This window comes from Ochotona curzoniae, unplaced genomic scaffold, assembly GCF_017591425.1.
Source record: "Ochotona curzoniae isolate NIBS_2020 unplaced genomic scaffold, NIBS_Ocur_1.0 contig_1, whole genome shotgun sequence".
NCBI classification, from domain to species: domain Eukaryota; kingdom Metazoa; phylum Chordata; class Mammalia; order Lagomorpha; family Ochotonidae; genus Ochotona; species Ochotona curzoniae.
Window position 1 is genome coordinate 42,563,896 of NW_024464918.1, and position 17,764 is coordinate 42,581,659.

Consider the following 17,764-nt stretch of genomic DNA (forward strand, 5'->3'; position numbering starts at 1 on the left):
GCTTACGTCCTTTCTGACCATCCTCCCCTTCTTGGCCTGAGGAGCACCACCTAGTCCTGGTGGTGTTAGTCCACACACAGGAAGCCTTCCTCCTCCAGGAAGCCTTCCAGACCTTGCAAGGCTGGCTAGGAGCCTGCCCAGCTCTCCCTGCCACTGGGGCTCCCTTAGTGCCCTGCACCTGGCCATGATGGTTTGGCCCCCTGCTCTATCAGCATCACCTGAACACATACCATGGCAGTCTCTTCCAGCTGGCCTGGGCACCACGGGTGAGACAAGGGCTGTGTGCAGCCCAGGTCCAGCTATGCCTGGCATGGGTAAGCACCCATAAATGTCATCTGTTGTTGGAAGGATCTAAAACACATCAAATGCCAATTGGTGGAGTCTGCTGATTTTGCTAACAAAATGAACCTGCTTTTTGTGTCATCTACTTGAACAAGGTCTGCTTTGATCTTTCAAAGGCACTTTCAAAGTGACCTTGATGGAGGCCCACGTGATGGCGAGGGAATACACACCGCTTACAGAGTTGGCTTTCAAGCTGGATAGAATGCTTCATACACATGTTTTAAAAGAAAAGACCAATTTATTATGGAAGCTGCAGCCTCGTGATTCCGTTCTCCAGGTGACACACCCGTCCAGTTGCGTGCTCAGTTCCTGGGGTTAGGGAGGAATCCAGTGGTCCACTGAACCTCACTGAGCAGAGGCGATGGTGCTGCAGTCCCTGGGAACTCAAAGCAGCCTGGCTCTCAGCCCTGTCCATGGCCTTGGGTTCAGCTGCCAGGCTAGAGAAGGCTGAGGGGCCAGGGAGGATGGAGTGGGCAGGGGTGAGGTTGCAAGGGCCACATTAGCAAGCCCACAGATTTAGGTCTGCAAGCCCCTGATTTTCTTTCAGCTCCATCCCCTTTCTCCAGGGTTGCTGTAGGACCTCGCACTGTACCCCCTTTAGCCTGCAGAGGAGGTGGGGTCTTACACAGTGCCACGGGACTTGAGATGTCCATAGGACTCCCTAACCCAGAGTCCCAGGGGCCTGGGGAACTGGAAGAGGTCCTGCCCTCTCTGTGCAGATGGCTGAGGGCATGCTGGTGGCAGAGTGTTGTGTCTGTGCTGACCCTGAAGGTCTATGGCAGGGCTGGAACTCACACTGGGTCTCTTGGGTCCCCAAGGAGCCACAGTGCCAGCAACCGAGTCCCCATTGCCCCAGCCCATGGAGCCGTGCCAGGTTAGGGGTAGGGGGGCTATGGCAGAAACTCCTCCTTGACAGGCATTGGGGAGGGAGTGCCCAGGAGGCTAGCGCTGCTGGGGCACAGGCCCCCCAGGGGTGGCCCAGCAGGGCTGGGGGTGCCATCAAGGGGTGGTGGTGGCTGTTGCTGCTGCTTCTTCTTGTTCACTTTGCGTTCCTTTGCGCGCCGGTTCTGGAACCAGATCTTTACCTGCAGAGTTGGACAGCAGAGGTGGGGTGGGTGCGGGCAGAAACCAGAGGTGGGCTGGGTGGCAGAGCTCAGCTCAGCATGGCCTTCGTGGTCTCCCTCCTGCTCCAGCCAGCCAGACCCACGGAGCTTCAATACTACCCCTGCTCTAGAACCCCTCCCCCAGCCTCAAGGTGCCCTTGTCCATAACCTCCTAGCCTTCCAATATGCCTCCTCCAGGAAGTCTTCCTGTGACTGTTCCTTTAGACTTCAGCAGCGCTGATTATAGCCAATCAAATGGCTGTGTTCCCATGGGGGGGTGGATATTGGGTTTTTGTGGGGAGGACATGTTGACAACACCTCAGTTCTAACAACGCTGTGTGACCATGGGCTAGAGCCTTGACCTCTCTATTTTCCCTCCATTGAGCTCTGCAACCTGCCCGGAGGTGAGATCCCCCTGTTCTGCTCTGGTGGCTGAGGTGGGGTGGGGAGGCCCACGCACCTGCCGCTCAGTGAGTCCCAGGGTGGCAGCCAGCTCGGACTTGCGTCGGATGGTGATGTAACGGCTATAATGGAACTCCTTCTCCAGCTCCAGGCGCTGGTGGTCGGTGTAGACCACGCGGTACTTGTCCTTGGTCCGGGTCTTACCTAAAAAGCAAAGGGGCCGGGAGCAAAGTTGAGGGTGGCAGGGGGAGCCTGCCAAAGGCTCAGGTGGGGCCCCTGGGCAAGAAGGACAACCCAGGCTCCCTGAAGGGAATCCCAAGGTGGGCAGGGGCGCACATGCCAACCCTGGGCTCTGTCTGGGCTCACACCAGCTTCTCTTGTAGGAAGCCAAGTACGTGGCTATGGGAGGAGACACATGCAGCACACCTGTGTCCCAACCAGCCTGGGCAGGACTCAGAGAAACTGTTTACCTCCTCCCACCCTCGCAGCACCCCCACCACAACCCAGCCTTCAGCTCCTGGGATACAGCTTTGGTTTTGCCTGTTCTGGGGCACCCCTGCAGGGTAAGTATTCCCCTTAGGCCCCTTCTGGAGGCACTGAAGCTGGGAGTGGGAGGGGACCTGAGGAGGAGGGTGGCTGGTGGAGTTGCTGGCCAAGCTGAGGCTTCCAGCTAGATCCCACCCCCTTCCTCTCCCCAAGCTGGTCGCTGCCCACCAGCTCCCAGCTCCAGGCCACAATTGTAGGATTGGCTGCACCCCAAGCACTTCCAGGGAGCCTGTAACCAGCACAGCTTCTAGGGCATTCCTGTGCAGGCAAACCAGAAGGCCTGGGTCTATGCTGCATTGTTTTGTTTTAAAGATTCGTTCATTTCTGGGCCTGGTGCAATGGCTCAATTAGCTAAATGTCTCCCTTCAAGCTCTGGGCTTCTGTATGGATGCTAGTTCGTGTTCCAGTTGCTCCGTTCCAGCTCCCTGCTTGTGGTCTGGGAAAGCAGCAGAGATGGCCCAAAGCCTTAGGCCCCTGCACCTACATGGGAGACCTGGAGGAGGCAGTTGGTTCCTGCTCAGCTCTGGCCATTGCGGCCACTTGGGGAGTGAACCAGCGGATGAAAGATCTGTCTCTCCTTTTCTCTGTATCTGCCTTTCCAGTAGAAATAATATGTTAAAAATATGTTTATTTATTTCTATGGGATGCCAGCTGTTGAGCTATGGTGCTGGTCCCTGCACCGTGCATTGTCGGAACATATTTTTATTTACTTTTATTTGAAAGGCAGGGAGAGATAAACAGAGGCCTCCCATCAGTTGGTTCATTCCCTAGATGCTATCCACAGTCAGGCCTGGGCCATGCAGAGGCCAGGAGCCTGGAACTCCCGTCTGCCTGATTTGCCTTTTAGGTTGCGCATTAACTGGAAACCATGGCAAAAGCAGAGCTCAGACGTGAACCTAGCACACTGGTATGGAGTGTGGATCCCAAGCAGGCTCTCCATCACGTTCTAAAAGTCTACCTTACAATTGGCCTGTTTAACAAGCTCCCCAGGTGATCCTGTTCAAGGGCCCTCCCCGACCCGAGGCACACGAGGCACACCTGGTAGGTGAGGCGTGCTTACTGGGGGAACGGCTTTTTCCTCTTGTGCCTGAGGGGGAAAGACCCCAGAACTGGCAGTGGCAGGGCTGCTGGTGGACGCCCGGAGGACCTGTCTGGACCTCAAAAGGCCCTTCTCACCTGGTTCCGAGGTGGCACTGGGCTGCCCCAGACCGCCCCCTGACCCCAACAACTCCACACTTCTGCCCGTGTTCAGGCTCAGAGAAGCCACTGGGCACATGAACACTCAGCTCCTGCTAAGAGCTGAGCCCCAGGGCACCACGGTGAGTGAAATAAAATAAGTTTCACCCCTGCCCTGGGGAGGGAGGTGGGCACAATGAATGTGAATTTGACAGGTGATCCAGAAGAAAAAGAAAGCGGGCTGGAGGACGGTCATTAAAGAAAGTGGTCCCGGAAGGGGAACTGAAGCCAAGACCTACAGATGGTGAGAGGCAGGGTCTTGCAGGTGTCTGGGGAGGAGGCTTCCTGTAGCAGCAACAGCTGGTGCAAAGGCCCAGGGATGGGAGCATGTGTGAGGAAGATGGGGGGGACAGGGGCAAGTGGAGGGACATGGGGTTTTCCCCTGTCTGGAAGGGAGCCATGGCTGCATTCTAGGCAGAGGGGACCAGGGATGGCATGCAGGAGCTCAGGTTCCTGTGGCTGCTGCATGGAGGACGGGTTGGCGAGTGGCAGGGCAAAGTCAGGGAGACCTGCAGTAATCTAGCAGAGAGAAGGCTGGGATGGAGGTGGGGCTGGAGCTTGGGTGGGTCAGAGGTCGGCCTGGACAGGGAGGGTATTGAGTCATCCTTGGCCAGGGCTGAGTGGTGGCCTGGCTCGCCACCAGTTTCTCTGCGAGAAGCTGAGCACATGGTTTACATAGCACATCCATGTCCCACCAGGAGTGGGTGGTTTCAGAATAGCCATTTAACCCTCCCTTACCACACACACAGTGTCTCCAACATGGCCAGGGTTGTCACCTCCCTGGGTCATAGCCTTGGCCCCACCTAGCCCTTGGCATGTCCTCCACGGAGCCTGCGGCTAGGTCAGACAGCTCTGGGCTTGCCATGAGCTAGCTGGTTCCAGTTCCAGCTGCAACTCCAGCTCCGTGCAGACGGGCAGGCAGAGGTTGCTCCCTGGCGCTGTTCCTTGGGATTCCTGCTGCAGCAGTGGAACCAAAGCAGAAGGTGCTATGGCCTTGGACCCAGCCTGGCCTCAGGAAAAGGGCTGAGGGAGTGACTACTGACGCCTTGGCTCCAGAGGGGACTCCTCCTTGACCTAGAAAAATCAGTGCTGGCTCAAAAATGGCTCTGCATGTACTGGAACCCCCAAGCCAGAAGGAGTCCTACTGTAGACTCTTCCAATCGAGGCTCAGGATGAGGAGCTGGGGTCTGTGTCAGAGGCCTGATGAGTCTTTCTAGCCCTCCCCAGAGACTCAGTATCTTAGCCCTGCCCAAGACCACAACCCCTGGCCAGGAGCCCTTAACTGCCCCTTAAACAGCAGAGCTCCCATCCACTGCCCGAGGGCCATCCACCAGGAAGTGACATAACTAGGGGGGGGGGTGTGGGTGGGGGGCTGGTGGCCAGTCAGGTTTTTCCCAAAACATTGAGGGCTGGGAGTAGCTGGGACGTTAGCTGAGCTGGGCTGTCCAAGCTATGTCACCCTTGCTCTCTGGGCCCATGTTAACTTCCATGTGGCACAGCTGCTGGGAGCATGCAGTTTCCCTGTTAAGAAAAAGCAGCTTTGCCAAAGAACAATATGCGTGAGCCTCAAAACCAGGGACTCACACAGCTGTCCAGAAAGTACTAAGGACAGCACCCTCCCTGGAGCTGCCTCTGACATGCACGGATCCCACCTCTGCACTCTGACCCTGACCATGAATCCTACTTCCAGGAACTGACCCAAACCTGAACTGCCCAAGCTGGTGCTCTTTCTCAAAGCACAGGAGCGGAAGGCACGTCTGGGACTGCAAGGAGAGAACTGGGTGAGTAAGAGATGGTACATCCACAGGGAGCAGAGAGATGCAGACACGAGAAAGCAGGTGCATGAGGAGGGGTCCGGCCTAGCAGTTACGATGCTGGTTAGATCTCTCTGTCCTATACCAGGGTCGCTGGGTGTGAGACCTGGCTCCAATGCTTGATTCCAACTCCCTGCCAAAGCTGCCCTGGCAGGCATTGGGGATGGCTCACATGATTAGGTCCCTGCCACCTGCATGGGAGACCTGGATTGAGTCTCTGACTCCTGACTTCAGCCTGCCCACCACAGGCATTTCAGGGAGTCAATCAATGGATGGGAGCTCGCTCACACTCTCTGTCAAATACATTTAAAAACAATGTGTGCCAATACAGGCCAAATTATAAGTTATGTGGTGGTGGTGGTGGAAGCCAGTCCACGGCACACTGTAAATGGTGATAACATTTACGTGTAAACATGGGGGAGAAGCGCATATACTCATGTGTTTCTGTACCATCCACACAGTTCTTTCTGGAAGAACACACAGGAAGCCAACGATAGGGGCTGCCTCTGGCGAGAGGCCCTGGAGGCTGAGGAGTGGGGAGCCTTGCAGGAGTTTGCATATGCAGATAAGAATTTGTATTTTTCAAGATGGGAGTCTGAGCTCTGCTCCCTGCTATGGACCAGAACTGAACTGTGGATTATCCCAGACCAGCCCTCTTTCCCTATCCTCAAGGCACCTGTGTCACTTCCCTAGTGCAGAAGGCAGTAGGCAGGGCAGTGCATGAGAGTGATGGGGTGGGGAGAGGGCCCAGACCAATGATTTACAGGCCCCCAAGCTGCTGAGGCTAAGGGGGAAGTCCAGGCTTCCAGAACAGGTGTCTGATGAGGGACTGACCACACCCAGCTACCTAATGAGTAACCCTCTGGGCCAGATGCCAGTATGAGTGGGTGGGCGGGTAGGTGGTGAGGAGCCTCCCCCACCCCCGGATTTCTAGGGGTGAACCAGGATAACTCACTGATTGTGAGTTCTTCTCTCTGCCCTAGCTGGTGTGGCACAGGCTGCCATGAGGGTAGTGGACTCCCCCTCCGTAATGTGTAGTCAGAGAGGCCTGGGAGGCCCCAAAGCAATGGCTGCACCTGCCTGAGCTGCAGCTCAGAAGCACCTGGGGAGGTGTTCTCAAGCTCGGATTCTGGCCTTAGGGGGGGCTGAAGGGGGCTCAGGGACATGAATACTTCCAGGCAACCTGAGGGTAAGGTTGTAGGGGTCAACAGACCGTGGGGATTGTGTGGCAGTGTTTCCCAGGCGGGGTGGCCAAGGACACAGTCCTCGCCTTGCCTCGCTGTGTGTGTGTGTGTGTGTGTGTGTGTGTGTGTGTGTGTGTGTGTGTCACACACAGATAACTGCAACTCAGACAACAGCTACCACGGAGCAGCACCAGACCCTTTACAACTTCCCTCTCAACAACCCTGGTGTTGAGCAACTGTTACTCCTATTTCACAAATGAGAAAACTGAAGCCCACATGTCAGGCAGGTAGCCAGGATTCAGGGACAGCAGAGACCCTGATGCACAGCCTAAGGACTACTGCAATTGTGTCTGACCCCGAACTGTGCCAGGGACCACTTGGGGCATGCAACCGGCTGGTCACGGGTGCAGGAAGAGGGCCAGGGCTCTGGGGGATGGATCTGTGCCATGGGCGGCGGCGAGCTGGAGGCTGGTGATTTATAAGGTCCCATCCAGCTTGGAAACACGAAGCTCTCAGTGTTTGTTGATTCGCTGGCTCTGTGTGTTACTGTTGTTGAAAGAATCCCCAGACTCATTTCCCAGCCTGAGAGTCTAGACACAGGCAGTGGCCGCAGCGGCCCGAGGGGAGCCTCCCCACCCAGCCAGGGCCAGGCGAGGACAGAGTGTGGCCTCTGCTCCAGGAGGCCATGAGTGGCTCCAAGAAAAATCAGGCAGTCCTGGGTCAGCATTTCTCCCGCCCTCTTCCTGTTGGCTTCTAGCTCCAGGGGCGACTGGCTTGGCCCCCCTGGGAATGGACCACAAATCCAGCCCTGAACCCTCTGTGAGCCCTTCCTGATGGCTGCGGTCTCAAGTAGCTGTGCAGGAAGAACTCACTCACCCCAGCTCACGTGCCTGTGCACACACACACACACATAGACAGTCATACAAACACATATTCACACACAAGCACACATATATACCTGCAAACACATATACACACAAGTACACATATTCTCACCCTCACACTTACACTAACATATACTCTCACACAGAAATATACACATTCACACATACTCACACAAGTGCACAAGCATATCCCTACATCTGCTCACACTTGTACTCACACAGATGCACACTCACACATTCAGTCTTGTTAGAAATACACATTCCCAAGCCCTGTCTGCAGCATCCTCACCTCCTCAGATGCTCCCACAGGTTCTGAAGCACCAGCCTCAACAGGATCCCCATCTGAGGTCATCTGTGTGGCCTTGAATAAGCCCCCCTTCTCTGGGCCTCAGAAGAGCGCTGGGTGTTAGCTCCATTCCCTCTCTAGATGCTGACATCCTGTATGGTTCTTGGTCTGCCCCTAAGGACCGGTGACACCACAGGGAGGGCTGTCCACTCTTCTTCCTGCCGGTCCCCCTGACTCACAGTGGGGAGGGCAGAGAGCATGAGGGTTCACCCATGTCTGAGGATGACAAAGTGAAAAGTCCCCTTTCTCCCGATGAGGACACAGGTCTAGAGAGGCTGCTGGGCTACCTGCTAGGGAAAGCCCACAAGCAGACAGAGACTGGGTGAGATGGAACGAGGCCCCTCTGCCAGCCCAGGAGCATGATTCCTCCAGGCCTAGGTCTTTCTGGGGCCTGGTAGAGGCTCTGGAAGAACCCTTTAGTGGAATCTGAACTAAGGGATGGCATGCCTTGATTGCTTGTCGCAGCTGAGCCCCTGGTTGGCTGTGGACCTCGATGTTCCTATCTGTTGAAAGGAAATGAGGACCCCGGTTGTGGACTGTTGTAAGAAGAGGTGAGCAAATTTGGGACACAGAGTGGGGAAGGAAAGAGAGGTCTTCGGACAAAGAGGTGGGCATCGTCCAGGGTATTGAGAGGGAGAAGAATGCAGTGCAAGTATGTTGAGCATGCAAATAATTCTAATGCGAAACACATGCAGTAGACACATCAGTCAGAATAAAAAGGCAACCGAGATGGCAGTGTACTCTCTGGAGGTCTGGAAAGGGCCCTGGTCTGGGAGGTGCAGCCCCTGCGCCTGCCTGGAGACAGAGGCCTGGACTGTGTTCCCTCTTGGGCTGAAGGACTTGACCAGGAGCTGGACGACTCTGCTTGCAAAGTGGATGCCATAGCAGTCCAGGAAGGGCAAAGAACTATTTGCAGAAGCGGATGTTAGAGGGGCCCCTGGGAGAGGCAGGAATGTCTTCTGACAGGGAACTACAGGGGACAGAACATGCTGGCCCCAGAATGGGGAGACAGGGCCAGGCCACCAGAGGGACCTGTGACTTCTGCCCACACATGTCATGGGTGCCTGGAACCTCAGTGGACAGCCCTGGTGGCACCAGCTTCATGACAGGGGGCAGCTGTCCTTCCTGAGTCTGTGACTGGCTGCGTGTCTTGGCTGACCTGGCAGTTGCCAGCTACCATGTCCCAGCTCCACACTCATGGTATGGGGCAGGTGTGGGGCTGGGGTGTGTGTGTGTGTCTGTCCATCCATCCATCAGGCTGGGCCTCAGGATGGAGTCCAGCAGCCTTAGCCTCTCCTCACCATCACCCTCCTTGCCATTCCATTCTCATCAACAAAATCTGTGCTCTGACTTGGCTTTGGGAAGCAGCATAGGGAAAGGAACTTCCAGGTCAGATGGACTAGAAGGTGCCAGCACAGCCCAGCCGCCCATCCCTGTGGCTGATTCCTTTGCAGTTACTGAGATCCAGTGAAGGAACCGAGTTAAGGTAGGAATTACTAATAAACACCAGCAGAGATGCTGCTGACAGACATGAAGAAACCAATAGAAACTATGTGATTCCTCAATGAGACAGCAAGGACCCCGGCAGCTTGAGCAACTGGTCCAGGACCCCACCCCCAGGGTTGTTTTCTTATATTCTTCAGTGCAAGAACTTCTAGGAACAGGTGGCTATTTACATGGAAATCAAGTCAATGCGAATTTCTGGCCAACCATTTTCAAGGGCTCAAAGCCACAGTAGCTAGTGACCTGCTTGGAGAAAGCAGGAAGATCTATTGGACAATGCAATGTAGGCAACTCCCATCAGGGCATCCTGACCAGACGATGCTGGGATCAATAGCCAAGCTACCCTTCTGCCACCTGCCCCCTGGCTCCAAATTCTTCTTCTTTAGCCATTCCATGGGGCACCAAAACTACAGCCCATCCCCCACCCTCAGCCAAGACAGCCCTTCTAAGATTCCAAAGGGCACCTGTGTCCTTCTGGACCTCCAGGTCCCAGGCTGAACAGTGTGCAGCCTGTCCAAGTTGCTTCCAGGCACAGGCACCCAGCTACTATCCTGCTGGGCCCTGTTGTGGTGGGAGATGAGTGCAGAAGCCTGGAGTCTCATGTGCAGGGTTGGAGGGGCCCTGGATTCCAGCTCTTCCTACCCATGACGAGCTGGCTGTGAGAGTCAGGCAGAGGCGCTCTCCTTAGCCTCAGCCCCCTTGCTACTCTGCTTACCTGCGCCTACTGCATGCCTGGCCTGCTGGAGTACTTGATGCACCCTTGTGGTAGACATAAGCCAAACCTACCACTTCTTTATCTTGGCTGTTCTGGCACTCCCAGGCCCATCTTCCTTGCCCCTGCCTAGGTCCGCTCTACCAGCTGGTCCCTTGGCCCTGCCTTCATTACACTTCCTTCTGTCTATGGCTACTGCTCCCACTACCACAGCCCTATGCCAGGAGAAATACCGAGTGCTCAACACAGGCTGGTTTGTGTGCTGGTAGAGACACACTGCTTTCTAGTCACTCCCTCTTTGACAGGGCAAATGGATAACCAGCAGATGAACTGACCATGAACTGGGGTTAGGAGCATGCAGGGAGGCCAGCAGTGGCTAAGGTATCAGGGTCGGAAATAGTGCAGGAAGCTGCTTGCCTGGGGTGGGGTGGGATGGAGGTAGATCCCCGGGGAAGAGGACCTCTAAGTCAAGACCTGAAGGCTGAGAAGGAGCCTCTGTGGGACACATGGGCAAGGGTGTGCCAGGAAGCATGATGGGCATGTGCCCAGGCTCTTGGTCAGGCCACAGCACGGGGAGTGGCAGAAACGCCAGCTCCCTGGGGGCGCATACTGATCACCTTGTTCAGGCCATGCTTCAGCACCTGGAAGAGGGTTTGGCACACACAACATTCGCACCTGCCTTCCTGGATGAATAAATGAGAGATGCACAAGGAGGAGGCAAGGCAGCAGAGGGCTTGGCTTTGATTTCAAGAACAATGGGAGATCACGGAGGGTGCTAAGCTTGGAGTGGCAACCTGGGCTTTCACGGGCACCTGCTCTTCTCTCTGTAGGTGCAGGGGTCTGCCTGGGGGAGAGGGAGTGTGACACGGTAGCTGGGAGGTCTTGCCTATTAATATGGAGACAGCCCTGACTTCCAATCCTTCAAGACAAGCCTGAGAGGTCGACCATTCAGATGACTTCCCAGTACCAGACCTGCCCCTGAGGCTAACAAGGCTGCCTGGGCCCTTGTGAACATCCCCTCAGCTCAGAGCAGCATCAGCTGCCAAAGCAAGGGGAGGGGAAACCACCCGACCAAAAAAAGCCTCTGCCACCTTCTATCTGGGTCATCCCACCTCCCAGCTACATCTGAGAGCCGAGGTGTCAAACGCAGCTTCTGCCTTGAGAAACAGCTTTCAACAGCCCGGCCCCTGCTGGGCCTCCCCTCCCTCTGCCTGCACCTGGCTCTTATAACTCATTTCCCAGCTGTCCTCCTTTCCCCCGACCTGAGCTGGAATGCACATGGGCATACTGTGTGCGTGGCTGTGGGCTCTGGGCCCGAGCCCTGTGCCACATTGCCTGCCTGCGTGAATCTGCCAGGGCAGCTCATCCCACCAATCCTCATCACCCTTATCTGCAGAATGAGGCTAAGAATAGCTCCTAACACCCCTGAAGATTGTAATCACCCAAGTCAAGCTCTTGGCTCCGTGCCCAGCACATGAGGAGGCTTCAGCCAATGTCATAGTTATTTTTTTTTTATTAAGATGTCTTTTCATTGGAAAGACAGATGTACGGACAGAAGAAGAGACAAAGATCTTCCCACCCTCTAGTTCACTCCCCAAATGGCCACAATAGCCAAAGCTGAGACAATCCGAAGCCAAGAGCTTCGAGCTTCTTCTGGGTTTCCCACGCAGGTGCAAGGTCCAAGGCTTTGGGCCGTTATCCACTACTGTAGGCCACAAGCAAGCCACAAGCAGGGATCTGGATCGGAAGTGGAGCAGCTACAATATGAATCAGCACCCATATGCGATTCTGCACTTAAAGGTAGAAGATTAGCCAGTTGAGCCATTGTGCTCAACAATTATTATTTTTAAAAATTATGTATTAAGGCCCGGCGCGATAGCGTAATGGTTAAGGTCCTCGCCTTGCATGCCCGGGATCCCATATGGGCACCGGTTCTAATCCCAGCAGCCCCGCTTCCCATCCAGCTCCCTGCCTGTGGCCCGGGAAAGCAGTCGAGGACGGCCCAAGGCTCTGGGACCCTGCACCCATGTGGGAGACCCGGAAGAGGCTCCTGGCTTTGGATTGGCATAGCAGCGGCCGTTGCGCTCACTTGGGGAGTGAATCATCGGACGGAAGATCTTCCTCTCTGTCTCTCCTCTCTGTATATCCACCTTTCCAATAAAAATTTAAAAAAATAAATCTTATGCTGACACATTTCTCAAATGGTAACAATGGCCAGTGCTGGGTCAGGAACTTTACCCAGGTCTCCCAGTTGGGCACAGGAGCCCAAACACATGGGCCATTTGCTGCTCTTTTCCCAGGTCATGAGCAATTGGACATGAACCAGCACCCCTATGAGATGTGGTGTCAGGGGAGGCTTTATTGTGAACTCTTTCTATACACAGGGCAGAGTGAATATGGGATTGACTAGGACTAATCCTTGGGACATAACGGGAGGTAGCTGGCAGGATACACAAGACCATGACAGTAGGCAGTGAGTGATAAATGTTGTTAAGCAAGATCCTGCTATGTTGCTTAGAAGGGAAGGAATTGAGGATGGCTTCCTAGAAGAGGTGACCTTGAGAACAGACATCATTTGGGTTGATAAAGATGTAGGAGAACAAAGGGCGGGCAGTGAAGGTGGAGAGCCCAGACAGAGAGTAAGAGGTGTGATGGTGTGCACTTGCCAAGCACTGGCAGAGGTGTTTACTGAGTACCATGTGCTGGCCAGGGTAGGCTGTGCTTTACGGGCACACAGCATGCAATTTGACTAGCATCCTCCTATTATGACGGAGGGAATCCAGACTCAAAGTGGTCCAGAGTAGCCTGGCTGATGACACAGCTTTCTCACAGATCCCACCTGTCCCCATGAGTGTCTGTCTCTTGGCAAGCTAGTGGGAGCACGTGGCCCTAATCCTGGGTTGGGGGCCAGCCCTCAAGGGCTTTGAATGCCTAAGAAATGGAGCTGGGTATTATAGCAGTGCAGTGGGGGAGCCATGGAATGTTCTACTTTAAAAAATCTATTAGAAAAAGATATCTTCCATTTGCTAATTCATTCCCCACATGCTCTCAACAGTCAGAGCTGGGCCAACCTGAAGCCAGGAACTCCTTCTGGGTCTCCCATGTGGGTAGCATCATCTGCTGCCTCATGGGATCTGCATCAGCAGGAAGTTGGAGTTAGCAGCTGGAGCCAGGTCCTTTGATACAGCATCCTAACCAGCATCTTAACCACCAGGTTCAATGCCTGTTCCTGTGGAATGCTGTTGACCAGACGGCATGGCTATGATCTGGCAATTGTAGCAGCAGGTGAGAGGATGGATGGATGGTGCGTTGAAGAGAAGGTAAAGAGAAGAGGCCAGGTTTGTGGCTACCACAATGGGCCAAGGTAGAGGGCCTTTCTAGGCCAGGGGCCTCTGTTTTTACACCCGAACACTGGAAGGGTCACACCCAAACTCAAACCCTGCAGCCACACAGGCTTATTGAGTAGTGAACGCCCCCAGCCTTGGGACTCAGCCATCCTGCTGGGCCACCTGCATGTGAAGCAGCTAAGACCTTAACACAGGAGGCTGGAGGAGTCTCCCAGGGAAGAAGCTGGCTTTTACAGATGCAAAGAGGGAAGACCAAACACTCCTGGCCCATAGTCTCAGTCCCATGGAACTGACCATTTGGAACTGGTTAATATGTGGTGGAGAACCTTAGCCTGGTTGGCACCTAGCAGCTTCTCCTCCATCCTGCCATGGTCCTTGCCCACTCCTCAGAATAAAGTCAGAGTTCCTGCCCCAGCTGCTTCAACCCCAAAGGCTTCTACCACCAGCCAGAAATGCTTGCCTAGACTGTGACCTCCGAAACCTGGGTCAAAGGCAAGGCCAGGCCTCAATTCTCCTCTGTTCTCCCAGAGAGGTCTTCTGTCCTCACTCTTGCCCTGTTTGTGCAGCTAACCAATGTCCTGGTCACTTACTAAGCACCAGGCTCAGAGCTGGAGGCATCTGGGATACAGCAAAAGGGCAAAAGGTGGAACAACACATCTTTGGATGTGGGAACATACACACACACACACACACACACACACACACGGAACTGACAGTACGGCTGGGCATAGGGCAGAATCTGTGAGCAATCACTGGGGTCCCGTCCGGAGATGTACCCATTAAACTAAAGCCAGGCATGCAATGACTTAGAGCAGAAAAGTCCTAGGGCAGGAGACAGGGTAAGATTGGGGGGTCGGGGGAGGCTGAAGGTAGACAGCCTTGTTGACTTCAATGACAACTCTGGAGTGTGTTCTGAAACACAGGCAAAGTCTAACCCTAACTCCAGCCCACCTCAGCCCCTGCTTATGTAAAACCAAACACTACTCCACAAGAATCCCTGGCTTCAGTTTCTCCATGTGTACGCCCAGTCTCTGTGCAGCTCGGATACCGGATGCTAGGGACTCAGAATGGGGCCGAAGGGACTGGATGAGGGGAGCAGCAGGCTGGGGACCGGGCTGGGTCTGGGGGATGGTGTCTCTGGCATGGGAGCTGCATGCCCTGGTCTTTCCTCAGCTCTCCCAGACAGGAGCTGTCCACAGGAGCCATTCCTGGAAACCACCTGGGAAGAGCTTAGGCCAAAGAGGTGGGGGTGTGTCCTCCCTCTCAGGGACAGGCTAAGGCCCTGCTCAGCTCCAGTCTGGAGAACGGAAGATGCTGTGGCAGCTCCTAGCCTGGGGCAGGCTGGGACATCCTTGGGTACTCGTGAGGCAGCCCCTTCTCTGGAGCTTTGGGATCCCCAAACTTCCCTTTTCTGGAAACCGAGAGGGAAATGCATTGGCCCCAAGCAGAGTCACTTGTCTGCCTGTAGGCCAAGAGTTTACAAAGGTCTTTCCAGACCACAGGGGCAGCTCTGGGGCCCGGAGAGAGCAGACATTACAGGGCTTTTTGCCCAGGCTCCTGCCAGACCTTTGATCCACACTGGCCCACTCCTTCAGCCGGTGATGGCCTCTCTCCAAGTCCCATCTGTAGGGAACATTCCCTGTCCACCACCACAGTCACCTGACCAGCATGAAGCGGAAAGCGGAACAGAGAAGCAGGAAACTTTCCTCCTCCAGGTTTCCCACAGCCACAGCTGCAGGATGCCCCAGCCCCCTTCTCTCACCTGCTCCAACATGGGGCCCTTCACTTGCGGCTGATGCACAAGGATAAAACCTAGGTCTCTCTAGGGAGTTGTGTGTATGTCCATGGAATTTCTGCAAGCATGCACAGGTCCAAACCACTGTGTAATCTCCCTCCCCTCTCATTTTTACAGACCTGATTTAGGTCCCAGCCCCACCTGCAACTGTACAGATGAAAAACGGGTCGGCTAACAGGATCTGCTACTCCACTGTGAGAGCTAGATGGGCTGGTAGCAGGTAAGATCTTGGGCCAGCACCGATTAGTAGTGGTTGCTATTTCATCAACGGCCTGGTCCCCAGCTCTCCTTAGAGGCAGACTGTCCTGGCTCCACCAAGAAAGGGGGTTGTTATTACAATCAGAACCTGCGGCTGCCCATTGAGCCCTCCTCAGCATCTGTCCTGGAAGGAGACAGGAGGAGGCGGAGCAGGAGGGTCCCAGTCCTGCTCACAGCCGGGGGAGGGGGAGGAGGGGCAGGACATCAAAGGGTGGGCAGGCCAGGTCCCGCCCCCACAGCCAGGTGGCCTTTGTCAGGACAGGCCGGACACTATCTGGACAATGCGCTGTCGTGTGTTCACTTCCCAGCCAACAGGAATCACTGCCGAGCCCAGGCACAGCATGTTACATGACAAAGGTGGTGGTGGGGGGAACCTATAGAGGAGGTCAGGCCGCCCGCCCGCCCGGGGAGGAAGCTCGGCCTTTGTCCTGTCCCCTCCCCTGCCTTTGAAGAGGGTGATCAGAGAGGCCTGGGGGCCAAACAGCAGCCACCTTCCCACCTTCCAGCTGTTCCAGAGTCCCCTCCCCCAGGGTCAAGAGTTCAGGGAGCACCCCAGAGGAGCAAGGTAGGGACCCCCTGCACTGATCTAACCAAGGAGGGTTCTTACTCAGCTCCAGCAATGGCCTGGCTATCAGCCCCAAAGAGCAAGAGGGGTCTGTCCCTTGCTCCTTTGCCCTGGCAGTGAACGAGATGAGTTTGGGATAGTTGACTAAAGTAATGGAGGAAGCCCCCTACTCCCCAGGGGCAGAGTTGCTAAAAGAGCCTCCAGATTAAGAGTCTGAGCCGTACCTATATAGTTTCTGCCTTGCTTGGCAACCACAGGGCCATTGCTTCGCTTGTGGGTATTGGAGGTTGGGGTCAGAAGTCTCCCTCTTAAGGAGAGAGGGTTAGCTTGTGCTTCCTAATGCCCTGATTTGGTGAGGGCTGCGAGGGGCCCTGAAAGGAAGCTGCCCAAGAGTGAGAGGGATCAGGAGGCACACTCTGGAAAGCCGACCAAGGGCACGGGCCGTCCAGGAGATGCCCTAGCCTATATGGGCACCTGCCAGTGCCAGGAGAGGTAGAGGCTCTTGAAGGGCGCAGGCGCCAAGAGGGGTCCTTACCACTGCCTCCGCCGCCTCCCGCCGCCACGCTGCGCCGCATCCATTCATAGGGTGTCCGCCTCTGTGCTCCAGGCGATGATGGGCCACCCGGGCTACCCAGGTGCTGTGCCAGGAGGCCGGCGCCCGGCCCAGGGGGCACAGGCACTGGGCTAAAGTCCGGAGGAGGCCCAAATGCAAGTGGGGCTGAATTGGCAGCAGGCACCGTGGGGCCAGAGCCATAGGTGGACACCCAGTCGTCCTTGGGTGCAGTGAAGGGTGCTCCCCAAGCCGTCGAGGGGGTGGGGGCCGGCTCCACGTGAGAGTAGCCGGTGAAGTCCGGGTACTGAGAGGGCGTAGGGGGCGGGCCTGGTGGCCCGTAGGTTTGTGGGCCCAAACCAAGGCTGGCGGGCCTGGCGGGGCCGGGGTACACCGGGGACTCCTTGTCGAGCACATAGCCCACGTACATGGTGGCCGCGGGGTCCCCCACGCATGCTGGGCCCCCCGGAGCCGCCGCTGCCGGCCGCCCCGACGACTAGCAACCGCTCACCTGAACTCGCCGGCCCCGGCCGCCGCTGCTGCCCCACCCAGGCCTTTTATAGCTCCGGGCTGCCCGCGGCCCCAGCCCAGGCGGGTTTGCATTTCAAAGCGGGGGGAAGCCTCCAAGCCGAGAATCAAAGGGGGAAGCCCGTCGGGGGCGGGGGTGGGGGGTTTCAAAAGGAGACAAATTGCCGCCCCGAGCGGGAGGTGGACACGGCGGGAGGGGGGCAGGAGCACTGGCTAGGCAAGGGTGCCCCCTCGTCGGTACCTGCGGGACCTGCCTGCCGTGCGGGTGGCTTTCCCGCGGGGGACCGCGCTGCAGGTGCCAGAGCGCACGCCTAGGGGTCGGCCTGCGGATCTGCGGCGGCCTGACCCTGGCACTCTGCAGTGACCAGCAGCTCGAGGGGCCGACTTCCACCAGGGCTCCTGTCTGTAAGGTAGCGGGTCCTTCCTCCTGGGAGGGAGAGGGCGGGCTGGGTCACGACCCCATGGCTTGCCTGAAAGCTTTGGTGGTTTTCCCGTTTCCCACCTAGGAGCTTGCACAGAGGCGCAGGCATGCAGGAGTCTGCCTGCTTGCCCTGGAGTTTCTCTGGAGAGAAGTTCTCACTGGCTGGCTTCTGGGACCATTTTGAGGAAACGTCCCGAGTTCTCTTAACCACTCTATCCTTGTATGATT

The 17,764-nt window shown here is 56.0% G+C and overlaps 1 protein-coding gene across 1 annotated transcript; it reads right to left on the reverse strand.

The window, feature by feature from the left end:
• Positions 1 to 1,232: 1,232 nt before the first annotated feature.
• CDX1 (caudal type homeobox 1) lies at positions 1,233 to 17,017 on the reverse strand. Its single transcript, XM_040977011.1, has 3 exons — positions 16,573 to 17,017; positions 1,906 to 2,051; positions 1,233 to 1,427 (listed from the first exon to the last, which is right to left on the reverse strand). Exons 1-3 carry the CDS (start codon positions 17,015 to 17,017, stop codon positions 1,233 to 1,235), a joined length of 786 nt encoding a protein of 261 aa, XP_040832945.1.
• Between the last annotated feature and the right edge of the window lie 747 nt (positions 17,018 to 17,764).